Source organism: Notolepis coatsorum (genome assembly GCF_963971535.1).
Source record: "Notolepis coatsorum genome assembly, chromosome: 10".
NCBI lineage: Eukaryota > Metazoa > Chordata > Actinopteri > Aulopiformes > Paralepididae > Notolepis > Notolepis coatsorum.
The window spans coordinates 2,733,992-2,751,186 of record NC_140174.1 but is presented as its reverse complement, the minus strand read 5'-3'; the positions used below and the strand labels follow the sequence as shown (position 1 = coordinate 2,751,186).

Below are 17,195 nucleotides of genomic sequence, written 5' to 3'. Positions count from 1 at the left end.
CTTGGATTACTTTTTAAAGGAGTAATCAGTAATCAGTAATCGGATTAATTTTACAAGTAATCTGTGGCATCACTGCTTGTAGGTTAAGTTCATTTGGTTAACAACATTGCAATGACATGTGACACTACGAGACAAGTAGAGATAATATGGATGTATGTTGTTATTGTTTGAGCTGTGATTTATTGTATTTCATGTATGTGTTTCACAGTTCTCACGGTTCGGATTGAAATAAATCCAATCAGTAATATCAAGAAAGCGGATAAAAAGCCAAACACAAAGACAATGGCCAGAACCTGGGAACTTCTAGTGCTCCTATCAGCTTTCTGTTGCAGCCTAGTGGATAATGCTGAGGGCAGGCGCACTAGGAGAGGGACCCGCCCTTACAGAGCACACTGTGTGGATAGTCAGACATCAGCCGTGCGTAATTCTGGGGACACGTGGCTGCGATGGAGGGGCCGGCGTGTGGAGTACTGCCAATGCATGACACGCGCACGAGAGCGCTGTCACTATGTACCTATTATCAACTGCTACGAGTCTCGGTGCTATAATGGAGGCACCTGCAAAGAGGCAGTCTACTCTTCAGACTTCCTGTGCCAGTGTCCCCCCGGCTTCACTGGCTCTCAGTGTGAGATTAATGCCAACGAGAAGTGTGTTGTGGGCAAGGGAGGAGGGTACCGCGGTACATGGAGCATCAGCCAATCAGGAACCGAGTGCATCAACTGGAACTCTCCCTCTCTGAGGGGAAAGAGATTCACCGCCAAGAGAGCTGAAGCCAGCAGTCTGGGCCTGGGCAACCACAATTTCTGCCGGAATCCTGACACTGACTCAGCACCCTGGTGTTATGTCTATAAAGGTACTCACGTGGCCTGGGAGCTCTGTACCCTGCCCAAGTGCCCTGAAGATAAGAACCCGGAGTGTGTGCAGGACTCTGGCAAGTCATATCGAGGAACGACGGCTGTCACAAAGAGTGGCTCTCGCTGTCTGCCCTGGGACTCTCCGCTGATCACGCGCCGATTCTACAACGCATGGCGATCTGACGCCCTGGAGACGGGCTTGGGCAGCCATAGCTTCTGCAGGAACCCAGATGGTGACGAAGCACCGTGGTGTCGTGTCTATACGAACATGCGGCTGACCTGGGAGCTGTGTGACATCACCAAATGCTTGAAACCAATTACTATCACCACCCTCGGCCCCAGAGCACCTACCACCGATAACAATAAAGCAACGTGTGGACAGCGTTCAGACAACTCCCTGAATCGCAGGTTCCGTGTGTTTGGAGGCTATGAGAGTGACATCACAGAACAGCCCTGGCAGGCCGCCATCAATTTCTACAACCGCAAGTACAAGCAGTACTTCCACCTGGGTGGAGGAATCCTCATCGACTCCTGCTGGGTTCTGTCTGCCGCTCACTGCTTCAAGGACGGGTATGTAGCAAAACAGCTTCAGATAGTTCTGGGCAGAACATTCCGGAAGCAGAACTCGACCAGTGAGCAGATCTTTGAGGTGGAGCAGTTGTGGATCCATGAGGATTTTGACACTCGACAAGAAACGTTTGACAATGACATAGCGCTGCTGAAGTTGAAGAGTGACATTGGACTGTGTGCGGTTGACTCCCCGGAGGTCCTCCCCGCCTGCCTGCCTGAACCAGGACTGCTGCTGCCCGACTGGACCGAGTGTGAGATCTCCGGCTACGGGAAAGATAAAGAGTTCAGCCACGAGTACTCTGAGCGTGTGAAGAGAGGCCATGTTCGGCTGTGGCCCCAGGAGCGGTGTGTCCCTGAAGTGCTGTCTGGACGAACGGTCACTCCCAACATGCTGTGTGCGGGGGACACCCGGGGACTGGATGATGCCTGCAAGGGAGACTCCGGCGGTCCTCTCGTCTGTCCTAAAAACGACAGGATGACTCTGATGGGCGTGATCAGCTGGGGAGACGGCTGCGGACAGAAGGACAAACCGGGGGTGTACACACGTGTCACCAACTACATCGGCTGGATCAATGACAAGATCAAGGCTAACCAGTGACCTGATAACATCTGTCAGAAACACACGCACAAAACCAGAGGGTGTGTGATGAACAATACATGTCTATCTAACACCGTGGTCCCCAACCCGTCGATCTTGATCGACTGGTCAATCTTTGAGACGTTCCCTGTCGATCTTTCCCTGTCCCAAAAATTTGAAAGTGAGACAAAAAAATCCAATCAGTAATATCAAGAACGTCTTGCTGTCATCATTGCAAGTAGAGGGAGTTACAGTGAGAACTTATTGGCTGCATGCAATAAGAGAGGAAATTATGGACTTTAGCATCTTCTTCTTCTTTTTCGTGTAGAGTTCCTAGCAAAAACACAATATTTCTGACACTGGGAATACATTCCCTGAGATCCATAGATGTCCCTAGATTCAGATACCAAGAACATGCAAATGGCCCATTTAATAAAGAAAATTCTGTATGGAATGAGTGCCATTAAAAAAAAGAATAAAAAAAAAAATATATATATATTATTAAAAAAGAAATTATGGATGGAAGAGCCACACATTGACGGGCAAAGAGCCACATGCGGCTCGCGAGCCACGGCTTGGCCACCCCTGGGCTGGACGGATACAAATTCTTCCAAAACCTCCAGAAACCTTTCTTTCTAAGGAGAATAAGACCACCGTCTCGTGTCTTTCCTCAGTCGGGCTATGTTTATAAATAATTCTGGCAAAGGGTTTTCAGTCTACTGGGGCACACACACAAACACACAAACACACACGCACACACACGCACACACACGCACGTACATACACAGTCTTATTATTATATGATTGGCTCAAGCTGTTAGCACTACACAAAACAGCTCATACAGTAGACTGTGATCAGTAGAGCACATAAACATGCTCTATGTTAAAAGAGCACCCATATACAGTATATGTGTATGTGTGTGTGTGTGTGTGTTTGTGTGTGTGTGTGTGTGTGTGTGTGTGTGTGTGTGTGTGCGTCTGCGCGTGCGTGTGCATGTGTGTGTGTGTGTGTGTGTGCGCGTGTGCGCACGTGTGCGTGTGTGTGTGTGTGTGCGCGTGTGTGTGTGTGCGTGCGTGCGTGTGTGTGTGTGTGTGTGTGTGTGTGTGTGTGTGTGCGCGTGCGTGTGTGCGTGCGTGTGTGTGCGTGCGTGTGTGTGTCCAGGAGCGTAGGGTTGATTTGAGGGGTGTTCATGTGTGAATGCTTAAAAGAAAAAGTACATACTTACAAAAGAAAGAACTGTTATTGCGGCCTGAGTTATTATTCCGCAACCTGCGCAATCTTGTGACTCACTGTCGGCCTGGAAGGAACTCGTCTAGACGGAACGAGTGGGGCTTTTGGCAACAGCGTGAAAACATTAATTTGGGCATTCTTTATTTTTCACCAGAGCACGCAATCTTGAAGACACAACCAGTGGGTTTAAAGGGATAGTGTGTAATTGTTTACATTACGTTGTATGAACTATGTGGCAGTAGTCGTTTTCATGTCAAGGACCCCTCCCCATTGATGAGCATTAGGCTGCGGACCCCCATTCCATTAGATTTAGTCTCGGGGACCCTCATCTGAAAAGATAATTGTCCATAATTTAGTCCAGAATTTCATAGCTATTAATAATATATAGTAGGGCTGTCCCCGACTAAGGATTTGGATGGTCGACTGTGATTGGCCAAAATGTGCCGTTAGTCGACTATTTTTTATTTTTTTGGTATCATTCCATTTGGGCTGTGGGGGGTGCTTAATGTCTGAAGGAGTCGACTGAAGGCTTCTTTTCCTGCAATTGGTCCACTGATGGATACATCTTGATATGTGTCTAGTCTAGTGTGTTCATTAGATGGTGAAATCCTCTTTCAGTGCCTCTGTGCCTGTTTTCTTAGGCAGTTAGCCTCTGTTATGCGTGCCATTAGCGTTAGCCACGCTTCTAAGCCTTTTTTCTTTTGGAAAAAAAAAAAAAAAAAAAAAAAAAAACTATTCGACTAAGAGGTTGGTTAGTTGACTACGGCCCCTTTCGACTGATTGGTCAACTATCGACTAATAGGGGTCAGCCCTAATATATAGTGGTTTCAAGTCCTGTGATCAATAGATCGCTAAAGCAACAAATAGTGGTTTCAAGTCCTGTGATCAATAGATCGCTAAAGCAACAAATAGTGGTTTCAAGTCACGTGATCAATAGATCACTAAAGCAACAAATAGTGGTTTCAAGTCCCGTGATCAATAGATCGCTAAAGCAACAAATTGTGGTTTCAAGTCCCGTGATCAATAGATCACTAAAGCAACAAATAGTGCTTTCAACAAATATATAATAGGGTTCAAGGCCCTGTGGGTTCAAGTCCTTCTGATTGGTAAACCGCTAAAGCAAAATGTATGTGCATTCACTTCGCTTCATGTCTTAATTTGTCACAACTCTTTTTAACGGGGATGTGGGTTTTAAACTGTGTGGGTATCAAACAGGGAAGAAAGTGGGTAAAGACTGTTTTAAACTGTTAAACAGTAATGCAGCATCATTATATTCTGTTTAGAGCGATACACTAGTTATGTTGTGCCACCTAGACTAATGACATAAACACTGTGATTAGTGTACTGTAAATGAGGGCTATTTTATTTTATTTAACTATTTCATTGCACTGCACTATCCCTATTTATTCTATTTTACAAACTATTTTATTGCACTACACTATTGCACTATTTTACTCTGTCTATTCTATTTTACTAACTATTTTATTGCACTACACTATTGCACTATTTTACTCTGTCTATTCTATTTTACTCTTTTTATTATTGTCTATTTGAAAACGGTCATGGAATCACCTGTCTGAAGAAGTCCACTATTATCCCTGTACCCAAAAAATCCAAGCCTGCTTGCCTCAACGACTACCGCCCTGTAGCTCTCACCTCCATAGCCATGAAGTGCTTTGAGAAGCTAGTAAAGGGCTACATCTGCTCCTCCCTCCCCATCAACCTGGACCCCCTGCAATTTGCATACCGCCCCAACTTTAGCACTCACAGCACACACATCCACACGCACACACTCACTTTAAACAAACAACTCACTGCAGCACCCACTTTACCCACTTTAGAACACCTAAACACACTTTATATTTATTGGTAAAGAATTTGCACTACAACCCATACCTCATTACACCTTACTACTCTGCATTGTACATTGTATATGTATACTGAACACTTTTGTCTACGTACTTGACTTCTATTTTATACTTGCTATACTTATTTTATACGTATCTATTTTTGTCTAGCACAGTCTCTGGAGCGAAACAGAAAGAAGCATTTTGTATAAAAGTATTCTCAAGTTCTTTAATAGTTGTCATACAGAAGTACAGAATACTTTCATACAAAATGCTTCTTACTGTTACGCTCCAGAGACTGTGCTAGACAAGATAGTATCAAATAACATAATAACATAATATAGCATGAATTTAGAAGAAGAATGAGGTCACAGTTGTTCGGTATAGACATATGTACAATGTTCTGAGTTACCATATAATATACAATACACAATACTATGCAGTGTACTAATGTACAGTACTATCTAGTGCAAAGCAGAAATGGGATGAGGTACAATTTTAGGTACAATTTACAGTAAGGTGTACGAGTTGTAGTGCAATCCTTCATCCATAAATATAAAGTGTGGGGAGTGGGTGCTACAGTGTGTTTGTTTAAAGTGGGTGTGTGCTATAAAGTGTGTGTAGTGGGTGCTACAGTGTGTTTGTTTAAAGTGAGTGTGTGCGTGTGGATGTGTGTGCTATGTGTGTTTGGTGGTTGTTGTTGTGTAGTGTTCATTCATTGTTCGTTTAGCAGCCTGATGGCCTGGGGATAGAAGCTACTTCTGAGTCTTTCTGTGCTCGCCTTGAGACTCCTGTGTCGCTTGCCTGACGGCAGCAGTTCAAAGAGGCAGTTGTTCGGGTGGCTCGAGTCCTTAATAATTCTCTTAGCCTTCCCCTTGCAACGCTTGTTGTAAATGTTCTGGAGAGTGGGGAGCCCCCCTCCAATTGTGCGTTCGGCTGAACGTGTCACTCTTTGTAGTCTGCTTTGGTCTTTTGCAGTGCTATTCCCAAACCAGGAGGTGATGTTGCCGGTCAAGATGCTCTCTATTGTACATGAGTAGAAGTTCTTAAGGATCTTCTGGCTGACTTGGAACTTCCTTAGGCGCCTGAGGAAGTAGAGGCGTTGTCGTGCCTTCTTCACCACACTGTTAATGTGTATGGTCCATTTCAAGTCCTCGGATATGTGGGCTCCGAGGTACTTGAAGCTGTTGACTCTCTCTTCTGTACTTCTGTATGCCAACTAATAAAGAAACAAACTAACCATACACAAGGTGGCCTGTTGGGATGTTGAGCCAATTCTACACAGCCATAATACAAAACATTCTGTCTTTATCCATCACTGTATGGTACGGCAACACACCCAAACACACACTACATAGACTGGATAGGGTCATAAATAGGGCATCCAAAGTTATCGACTGCAAACTCCCCACTCTGGACTCCATACACAAACACCACACCATCACACGCGCAAATTAAATCATCAGTGACCCCCTGCACCCAGCTCACCACCTCTTCCAACGCCTCCCCTCCGGCAGGAGATTCAGGTCAGTCCAACTCTGAGGTTCAACCACAGTTTCTTCCCCAAGGCCATACAACTGCTCAACTCCTAATATTATTCACCCCATGCTTGTTATGTTCTCTGGCTTTTTGTTACGGTGCACCCGCTGTTTGTATTTTTCCGTACTGTACTGTTCTGTCGTGTATATTCTTTAGGTGGTGTATTCTGTACTGTACTGTTCCGTTGTGTCTTTTATGTGGTGTATTGTCGCAGCTACCACCCGCACCGTGCTCGAATTCCACCGGCCTGGCCGTGTGGCAATAAAAGGAACTTGAACTTGAACTAATGTGAAAAACTGTGCTTTTCATATGTCTGCACTTTATGTGCTCCTTTTGTACCTGTCTTTGTTGCTGCTGTGAAGCATTTTGACCTGCAATTCTTGTATGAAAGGTACTATAGGGCAGATGGCACTGAAGAGAGTCAAACCTATCAGAATAGCAGAGGTGTAAAATACTTGAATAATTGTACTTTGTTACAATACTTAAGTACTGTTTTCGGGGATTTGTACTTTACTCCTTACATTTAAAATGCAGACCTACAAAGTACAAATCTCGCAGGTCCAACCATTTTAATTAGTATATTTGTTTCTCTATACATATTTATTACAAAAGGATTTGCATGAAATCCCTACCTAATTTTTGCATTTTTTGCATTTAAAAAAGCTGGCATTTGTACTTTATTGTTTGCATTTTGTACTTTAGGTTGTACTTTAGTTTGTATATTAGCTATTTTGTATAGTGTTTGGACTTCATTATTTTTACTGTACAGTATGAAGCACAATCTCAGGGGGTTCATACAGAACCAAGCATTTCACTGTAATGTACATGTAGCTTATTATGTGACAGATACAACTAAACTTGAACTTGAACTTAATACAGGCATGCAAACGCTGAGAGGCGAACAACATCCATTTCTGAAAGAATAATATTATTTAGGGGGTAGAGCAACCTGTTGGGTTGTAACCCCAGAGAACACACCCTCTGCACAGCCCCAGAGAGAACACACCCTCTGCACAGCCCCAGAGAGAACACACCCTCTGCACAGCCCCAGAGAGAACACACCCTCTGCACAGCCCCAGAGAGAACACACCCTCTGCACAGCCCCAGAGAGAACACACCCTCTGCACAGCCCCAGAGAGAACACACCCTCTGCACAGCCCCAGAGAGAACACACCCTCTGCACAGCCCCAGAGAGAACACACCCTCTGCACAGCCCCAGAGAGAACACACCCTCTGCACAGCCCCAGAGAGAACACACCCTCTGCACAGCCCCAGAGAGAACACACCCTCTGCACAGCCCCAGAGAGAACACACCCTCTGCACAGCCCCAGAGAACACACCCTCTGCACAGCCCCAGAGAGAACACACCCTCTGCACAGCCCCAGAGAACACACCCTCTGCACAGCCCCAGAGAGAACACACCCTCTGCACAGCCCCAGAGAGAACACACCCTCTGCACAGCCCCAGAGAACACACCCTCTGCACAGCCCCAGAGAGAACACACCCTCTGCACAGCCCCAGAGAGAACACACCCTCTGCACAGCCCCAGAGAACACACCCTCTGCACAGCCCCAGAGAGAACACACCCTCTGCACAGCCCCAGAGAGAACACACCCTCTGCACAGCCCCAGAGAACACACCCTCTGCACAGCCCCAGAGAGAACACACCCTCTGCACAGCCCCAGAGAACACACCCTCTGCACAGCCCCAGAGAGAACACACCCTCGTGGGGGGGAGAGTGTCAGCCAGGTGGCGCAACGATGGAAATGAATGAAGCAGGAAATTACAGCGAAATTAAAATGTAAAACACCGGTACTTATTCAATAACAGGCTGAGTAAGCTGCCATTTCCCAGGAAACGTTTATAAGGTCAGGCTCATATTATGTCTTATATTTCCAAGTTTGGTCGTTTCTCGTTTTGCCTGTGTGTGTTGGTTTTGTGACTGCTGTACTTCTTGTCATCTACCATCGCTGTGTAGCAGTGAGTGAGAGTAGTGATGGTGAATATTTGGTCATTTATCCCAATATTTATCTGGTCATTTATCAGGAAACACCTGATAATTGTTAGTTCATTAATTCCATCTCTATTTAATCTCAAAAGATCATTGAGAGCAGGCTCTAATTTACAATGATGTCAAGAGGCACAATACATGATACAAAAACAATATAAAAACACAAAAGTCAATCAATTATACAATTCAAATCAATCGAAACAACTACAGACTGAAATGGTTGGCCGTTATAGATTTAAACTGACCAATGGATACTAAAGTATTGCGTTTTTTACGGTTCTTTTGCAAAACATTCCATGTGTCAGAGGCACAAGAGCTAAAAGCAGATACGCAGATTTTCCTAATTCAGTGCAAACTCTAAGGACCTTAACCCTTTCACCGCCACACTACCAACACGGTTAACCCTTTCACTGCGACAATACACAGAAGGCGACCGTCGGTTGTGTGATAGTAAAGGGTTAACCTTCTGTCGTGTGGCAGTGAAAGGGTTAAGCGTATAAGCTGTTGAAGGCAGAGGTTCTGTGTAGGATTGTTAGTAACTGTCTAACTGCATATATAACTGTTTACACTAGTAACTGTCTATCTGCATATATAACTGTTTCCACTAGAGGGCGCCCTAGGCGGAGACACTGAGGAGTACTACCAGGTGGCGAGTATAAATAGCTATGTCTCCTCCCACTTCTTTCTCTTCCCCCTAGTCTCTGAGAGAAGACCTGTATTGTAACTGCTCTGCCATGTGAATAATAAACCACGCCAGTTAAGGGCTCAAGATAGAAACCATGCCTCTTGACCACATTATTGTCGCCCTATAGCCGAATTCTGTTAACATAAGCCAATCACCAGAGAGAGTGTGATTAAGGTCCAGAGTTCCAGTCCAGTAATGAAGTGATGTCGGGTGGAAGATCCTCAATAATGGCTTTTTACAGAAACATAATGACAATGCAAGTCACATCAGTTTGTCTTAGAACTGTCATATGTTCAGAATACTGTATGTCATCTTGTCTTTTTCTTTGTTGTCTTTTGTTTCATATCAATCTTGTGTCAGATACGAAAAGAAATCTCATCTTTGTCTTCCATTTCCATTCATTTCTATTATTTTGTCGTCATGTCAAACTGTGTATTTATTAGGGCTGAGCCCAAACGTTTGAATGTTCGGACCTTCGTTCGTTACGTTGGCATTTGAATTCTAAATCAACATTTGATTTTACATTTTTAATAAAATATATATATATAATTTTTTTGTCTATTCATTCTGTTTAAACCAATGGGGGTTTTCTTCACAGTTGCAGGTAAAGATTAGGCTACACTAATATTATAGTATTAAAACTGAGTTGAGTTATATTCATTAAAGAAAGTTGATTTTAATAAAAAAAAAAAGAGACTCATTTAATCAGATTAATCACTTTATTCAAATTGAGGATTTAGTTTGAGGATATTTATTTAAAAAAAAGAATAATAAATAAATTTGAAAAAAAAAAATATTGAATTTTGTTTTATTATTAAAAATGAAGGTTCGAACGTCCGTTCGAAAAACCCTGACAAAGTTCGAAGCCCAAAAACAGGCTTCGGGGAAGCGTGTATGCCTTCTACGACGGAACTGCGTTTCCGCGTTCGAGTTTTGCGCTCTGATTGGCCAGGTCATGTGACATGTGCGCCAATCGTGGGACAGCAAGTTCTGCGCCTATTTCCGGGTCTAACAGCCTGCAAACTACCTGGCGTTCTATCGCCACGCTCTAAGACAAACTCTAACCTTAACCAACTTCGAACGAGCGCCTAAGCTTAACCAGTGTAGAAAATTGCGGTCCCACGATTTGGCGTACATGTCACATGACCAGAAATGACCTGGCCAATCAGAGACGCGGAAACGCAGTTCTGTTGTAGAAGGCATTCAGGCTTCGGGGACAGCCCTAGTATTTATTGTAAGTCTGATCAGAGAGCTCTCTCTCACTTTCTGGTCAGATGCTTGTGTTACACTTGTCTCTGATTGTAAACTGAGGATAGGATACTTTCTGTGGCCACCTTCACTGTCTTGGCTCCTTTATTAATATTTGAAATTAATATATTAATAATATATATAATAATTAGGGATGTCCGATATTATCGGCCTACCGATATTATCGGCCGATATTGGCATTAAAATGTGATATCGGAAAATATCGGTATCGGTTTAAAAAAATATATATATATTTTTTTTTTCTTTTTTTTTTACATTTCTATAACCTTTATTTACCCAGGCAAGCAAGTAAGAACAAATGCTGCATATATCGGTATCGGTTGATATCGGTTGATATCGGTATCGGAAATTAAGAGTTGGACAATATCGGTATATCGGTATCGGTAAAAAAGCCAATATCGAGCATCCCTAATAATAATATTAATATTCCACAACATGTCGCAGTTTACTTGCAATGTTATCTGCATGGCATTTAAATGTTAATTGCTCATCAAGCCAGATGCCTTAGAGAGTAAGAGGGTAAGTTAAAAACGTACCAAACCATGAACGTGCAGTGAAATGAGCCCTGCTTGTATGGAAGTCCTAATTTCCCTGGAGTGGTAACAAAAACACAACAAGACAAACTCACAAATGTAAGATATACCTGTTCTAGCTTATGAGCATTTCCTCTCCCGGAAAATGTATCCTGTTATTGTACATGATAGGTATTCAGCATTTAAATGTTGTTGTAATTTTGTGCTTCATTGACTTCCTTGATGAGCTGCCTGGTGAGATTCCTTCGATAACAATGCTCTCCCCGTTCACACGCATTCTCTGTGAATGCAAACAATAGTACATTGGCTGATATCAACCCCTGTCTCCTGAGCCGTTCAGCCATTGTGTAGTGTGGTGTGTGCCTGCCTGGTGCCAGTGTATGGTAGTCAGTGTGTAGTGCAGTGGCGGCTCGCCGATAGGGGGCGCTAGGGCGCCGCCCCCCCTGGTAAAGAGAGAAGAAGAAAATGTTTTATTTTTATTTTTATTTTAGACTCCTAAAAATAAAATAAACATGTTTAAAATGAATAATATTTACTCATTTTAAGTATGTTTGTGTTTCAAATGCACAATAACGTTAATATATCAAATATAAATCATTGTTTTGTGATTCACATGATGTCACTGTCTGATATGAGAGTAGACTACCTCTGAGGCTGGGCGAGACGTATCGCGCACACAGTGGGCGTGCACTGGTATCATCGCTGTATCATCGCTGTATCATCGCAGCCAATTAAATAGGTCTAGCAAATACATTTCGCCTATCAGTGCGTTCAAATATGATGTAATATGATGGAATCGGAGCGCGTTTTCTAGCGCTCCAAGCAAGCAGGGTCCTTCCTGCTGTGTTGTCAGTCACTCCCCCAGTCCGGAGAGTTTGCTTACTAGTAGCTACCATGGAGCATGAAGGCAGGACATTACAACCTCGAATGCAGGTAAATCCCTCAAAACAATACCTTTTGAGAGATGAACACTGAAAGAGTTTCTACCTCATCAGCCTGATATCTCCTCAGTTCAGAAACAATCAACAGACAGAAGAAGGATATACTCTGTTGTTTTCTAGCTGGTGGTATGGTGACTAACAAGAAGCTATATGGCTAGCTGGATGCAGCTACCAGCTACCGTTAGCTACCAGCTAACGACGGAATGGACTGTTTACTGGATTTTCTTTTTGAGTGGATTTAAAAAAAAAAATTGGATTATGGCTTGTTGTGGACTGGACAGCTGAATATCTCGCCCCATTCAACTCTTTTGATGGTAAGTAAGTCTTGTAACGATAGCTTGGATTCCACGTCATGCTGTGCGTGTGTGTGTGAGCGAGAGAGAAAGAGAGAGAGAGATAGAGGGGGATACTAATTAATTTCGCCGCGGGGGGGGCATAATCACCCGGGACAATATAATGGTAACTTGTTTAAAATGACAAGATATACATCTGTGATTATTATTGGATGGATCTGAATACGGGGGGGAGAGAGAGAGAGAGAGAATGAATGAATGAATGAATGAATGAATGAATGCATGAATGAATGAATGAATGAATGAATGAATGAATGAATGAATGAATGAATGAATGAATGAATGAATGAATGAATGAATGAATGAATGAATGAATGAATTAATTAATTAATGAAAAAGTTTATTTTTGGACATGTTATTCTCCAAACAACTCACGGTATCTTGTTCCGTCAAACCAAACAATCATAACAACAAATTAAAAAAACATTAAAAGAAAAACATTAAAAAAAGAAAAGAAAAAAAGGAATTATAAACAAAAGGTCAAGAGCAATGTGTTTGGTTAGCAGACATGTCCAAAAAAGGAGTAGAGGGAAGCTAAGCTTATTGATCCCTATCCCCTTACATTTATATTTGTTCTTCCATTAATTTGACTAGATATAACATAATTTAGTATATTACAATATAGAATATACTTTTACTTATATTAAAAGATTTGATTCACTTGACAGCAGTGACTATAGTACAGCACTACATACACAATATAACATAACTTTGTTTATCCTCAATACACATTTCTGTATTTTTCAAATGTGTATTTTTTTAGCTGCTTTTTAAATTGTGCCACATGTTTACTCAGTTTGATGTATTCGGGTAAATTATTCCACAGCTTCACTCCACACACCGATATGCACACAGAGAGAGAGAGAGAGAGAGAGAGAGAGAGAGAGAGAGAGAGAGAGAGAGAGAGAGAGAGAGAGAGAGAGAGAGAGAGAGAGAGAGAGAGAGAGAGAGAGAGAGAGAGAGAGAGAGAGAGAGACCATAACCATCTGCCAATACCAGTCACATCACGTCCAGTCACTACCTCAGACTCTGACACTGATAAAATGAGTGTGAGGACACATCGCTGCTATGATTTACCACTCTCTCTCTCTCTCTCTCTCTCTCTCTCTCTCTCTCTCTCTCTCTCCTCTCTCTCTCTCTCTCTCTCTCTCTCTCTCTCTCTCTCTCTTCTTCTATCTTTCTCTCTCTCTCTCTCTCTCTCTCTCTCTCTCTCTCTCTTCTCTCTCTCCCCCTCTCTCTCTCTCTCTCTCTCATCATCCAGTCCGTTCCCCCATGCCGCTCTCTGGACATTCTGTTCCATAATCAACTGCTCGCATTCAAAGGACATACATTCTGGAGAGGCTTGACACTGTGAAGATGTTTTAATCACAGATAATCCTACCAGCTGTCATCATTAAAATCATTCTCAAAGAGCAGGTTTAGTTAGTGAGGCCAGTTTAGCGCGGCGGAGAAAAAAGGAGCCAAAGTTAAAGGCCGATACTGTGGGGCGGAAAAATCTTTCTCTTCCTAACGGCACGGCAGAAGGGAACCATGAGGGATTATACAAGGGGTTTGTTAAATGACTTTAACAAGGCGCCTACACTTCAAGCGAGCTCAGCGTTCCCTGGGTATCTTTAGGCTGGCGTCATTGACCCTAACAACCGCAATCACACTTAACTGGTGTCATGACGCTGGTTATCAAGCCCAGATTTTCCCACTCGAGCCCTCGGAGAAGGAGCGAAATGCACTGTTGTATTATTGAGTACAGTATAGTAGCCGTGATTCAAACACAGAATCCAAGGGGAAGTAACACAGTGGCTGGAAATTGCTCGTGTTTTAACACACAAATGACATCAGTGTTTTCCCCTCTATAGCAGAATGATAACGGGTTCAGCCAGTGCCCTCTCTGGGGCTGGCACGCTGGCACAGCGCTAACACAGTGTGGAGAGAGAGGTCTGGCTACGCGAGACTAGCTTAATAGTGACATGATTATAAATTTGTTTTGTTTAGATCATTTTGACTCAGGTTGCGGAACACACCTCCACCACACCTGCCTATGGTTAATAAATAATTATGATGTGAACCCCCCCCCTCCCCCTTCCTATATATCTCACAGGACTTCACTCACATGACGAAACTCTGCATATGGCCAGTATGTTGGCAATATTACACCTACTGTAGACCTCAGTATATTTTTACTGCATTTATTTACCGTGTATTTTCATTCCATTTTTATTCTATTTTATTCTATTCTTATCTTAGGCAACTTTATTTGTTTTGTTCTTCTTATCCGTGACCTGTTCTGTCTAAATGTTTAACGTCGAGCGATTTGCAGTGTCAAATTTCCCTCGGATAATAAAAGTATTTCTATTCTATTTGCCTAACATGCTGTAAAAGGGTGCGTATTTGAAGGCATTACGTCATTGTGTTATGTGTTATACAGTGGCTTATATATATATATATATATATACAGTATATTTATACTTTTGTATATTTAGGGCTTTAAAATGATGATACCAGGTCGCTCCAGTGGCGCACTGCATACTGCCTCGCAGACCTTCGCCTCCCGCTCCCCGCGCTGATCCATCGCATGTCCTCCGCACATCTTCTCCGTTCTCCCTCTCCTCTGTCGGTCTTGTATGGCCAATAAAAGCTGGAAAAATGCTTAAAAAAATTATGATACCATAATGGTGCCAAAACTACTTATTTAATTAGTGATTTGCATTTATAAAGTTCATCGGATGAGGGTTTTATGGTTATACTATAAATCGCAGCTTAATCGTTGACTTGTAAGGCGTTGTGTGAAAGCGTGGTCATCATTGCGATTTATCACAGGCTAGTACGTGTGGCTGAAATATAGCGTATTTATAGAGTAGTTTCATCGAGAGCCTTGTTAAAGAGAGACCTCTCTCGACGTGAGGATATGTTCTATGATCTACCAGCAGCTCCAGTCCTGTGTCCCCCACACCTCCGGTTGTTAAACACGACCCCCCCCTGCTCCATCCACCTACTCCTTTTCATCCTTCTCCCCGGTGGACACCGACTCCATCGTGAAGCTGGTGTCGGGCTCTAAGTCCTCCGCCTGCTCTCTGGACCCCATGCCCACCACCCTGGTGAAGGCTGGCCTGCCCGCCCTCTGTCCTCTCATGGTAGACATCATTAACCCCTCCCTGTCCACTGGCTCCGTCCCTGCTGACCTGAAGGTGGCAGCAGTCACCCCAATTCTCAAAAAACCCGGTCTGGACCCCGATAACCTCAACAACTTCCGCCCCCATTTCCAACCCCCCCTTCCTCAGCAAGGTCCTCGAGCGCGCAGTAGCCGCCCAGCTACAGAGTCACATGGCCCACCATGGCCTGTTCGAACCACTCCAGTCTGGGTTCAGGGCTAAACACAGCACCGAGACCGCCCTGATCAAGGTAACTAATGACCTCCTCATGGCTGCTGCTGCTGGCTGCATCAACATCCTCATCCTCCTGGACCTCTCAGCTGCTTTTGACACCATCTCACACTCAAGCCTCCTAGACCGTCTTGAAAGTGTCACACTAGTAAAGGGTTAACAGGTCATATGAAAGCCACACACAGGTCATATGAAAGCCACAGACAGGTTAACAACAGCAGGTTAACCCTTTCACTGCCACACTACAGAATGTTAACCCTTTACTGTCACACTTGTAAAGGGTTAACCTTCTGTAGTGTGGCAGTGAAAGGGTTAATGTGCGGCCAGTTACTGCAGTTGGCTGATATGCCGCGCTCTGTTGGCTACATACTGTACACACAGTAGGTAGTATTGTAACAAAACATCTATGGCCTACATTTCCCCATTATATACATAATACATTTTTCATCAAAAGACAATACATTGTGCAGTCAGGTGGCGTAACGGAGATTGCGTTCGTCACCAACCCCGGAGCGGCTGGATTCGCCTGTTCGAATCCAGCTCACAGCTCCGGCGTTGTCACCAGCTTGGCTGGCCGTTCACACTAATACAATTGGCAGTATTAGAGGGTGGGAGAAGCTGGCGGGGTGGGTCCGGGTCGTTGTAAACAGCGACTCCTACAGTTCGGTCGGGCGCCTGCTCAGCGCGGATAGGATCTAAGTGGGATAGTGTGATCCTTCCACACGTTACACCCTCTCAGTGAGAGTCCGCGCTGCCAGGTGAAAAGAAGCGGTTGATTGGCTGGACGTGTGTCGGAGGAAGCACCTGTTAACCTCCACTCTCCCAGACCGACTGTGGGGGGTAAGTGCGCAGCGACCAGGAAGGGGATTGGGAATTGGCATAACGACTAACATTGGGATGGGAGAAAATCGGAGGAAAAAGGAGGGGAAAAAAGATATAAAAAAAAAAAAAAAAAAGACAATACATTGTGTGAGAATATTACAACATGGTTCACTTACACTAAATACAGTCAACAAACCTGCAAAGTATCGTTGAAACACTAATATCAGAAGCAAACTGTTTGCTTTTGATCTTTGTTTATGTGTCAGAGGGATACTTTGCAGTTGTTTAGCATATTTTGTAGTACAGCCCAACTATGTTTGTAACTAGGGATGTCCGATATTATCGGCCGATATTGGCATTCAAATGTAATATCAGAAATAATCGGTATCGGTTTAAAAAATAATAATAATTTTGTTTTTTTTTACATTTATTTAACCTTTATTTACTCAGGCAAGCAAGTAAGAACAAATTCATATTTTATTTATTGTCAAAAGTATGCATAACGTTGTGTTAATTCCACGACAAGAGATATATAATGTTAATTACCTGAAATTATTCCGTTTTGGGGGGGGGGGGGGGGGGGGGG

General features: G+C 43.5%; 1 protein-coding gene across 1 annotated transcript; it reads left to right on the top strand.

The window, feature by feature from the left end:
- Nucleotides 1-262: 262 nt before the first annotated feature.
- On the top strand, nucleotides 263-2,067 carry LOC311235908 (tissue-type plasminogen activator-like). Its single transcript, XM_084323434.1, has one exon. The coding sequence runs from the start codon at nucleotides 283-285 to the stop codon at nucleotides 2,020-2,022; it is 1,740 nt and encodes a 579-aa protein (XP_084179560.1). The 5' UTR covers nucleotides 263-282; the 3' UTR covers nucleotides 2,023-2,067.
- Nucleotides 2,068-17,195: the final 15,128 nt, after the last annotated feature.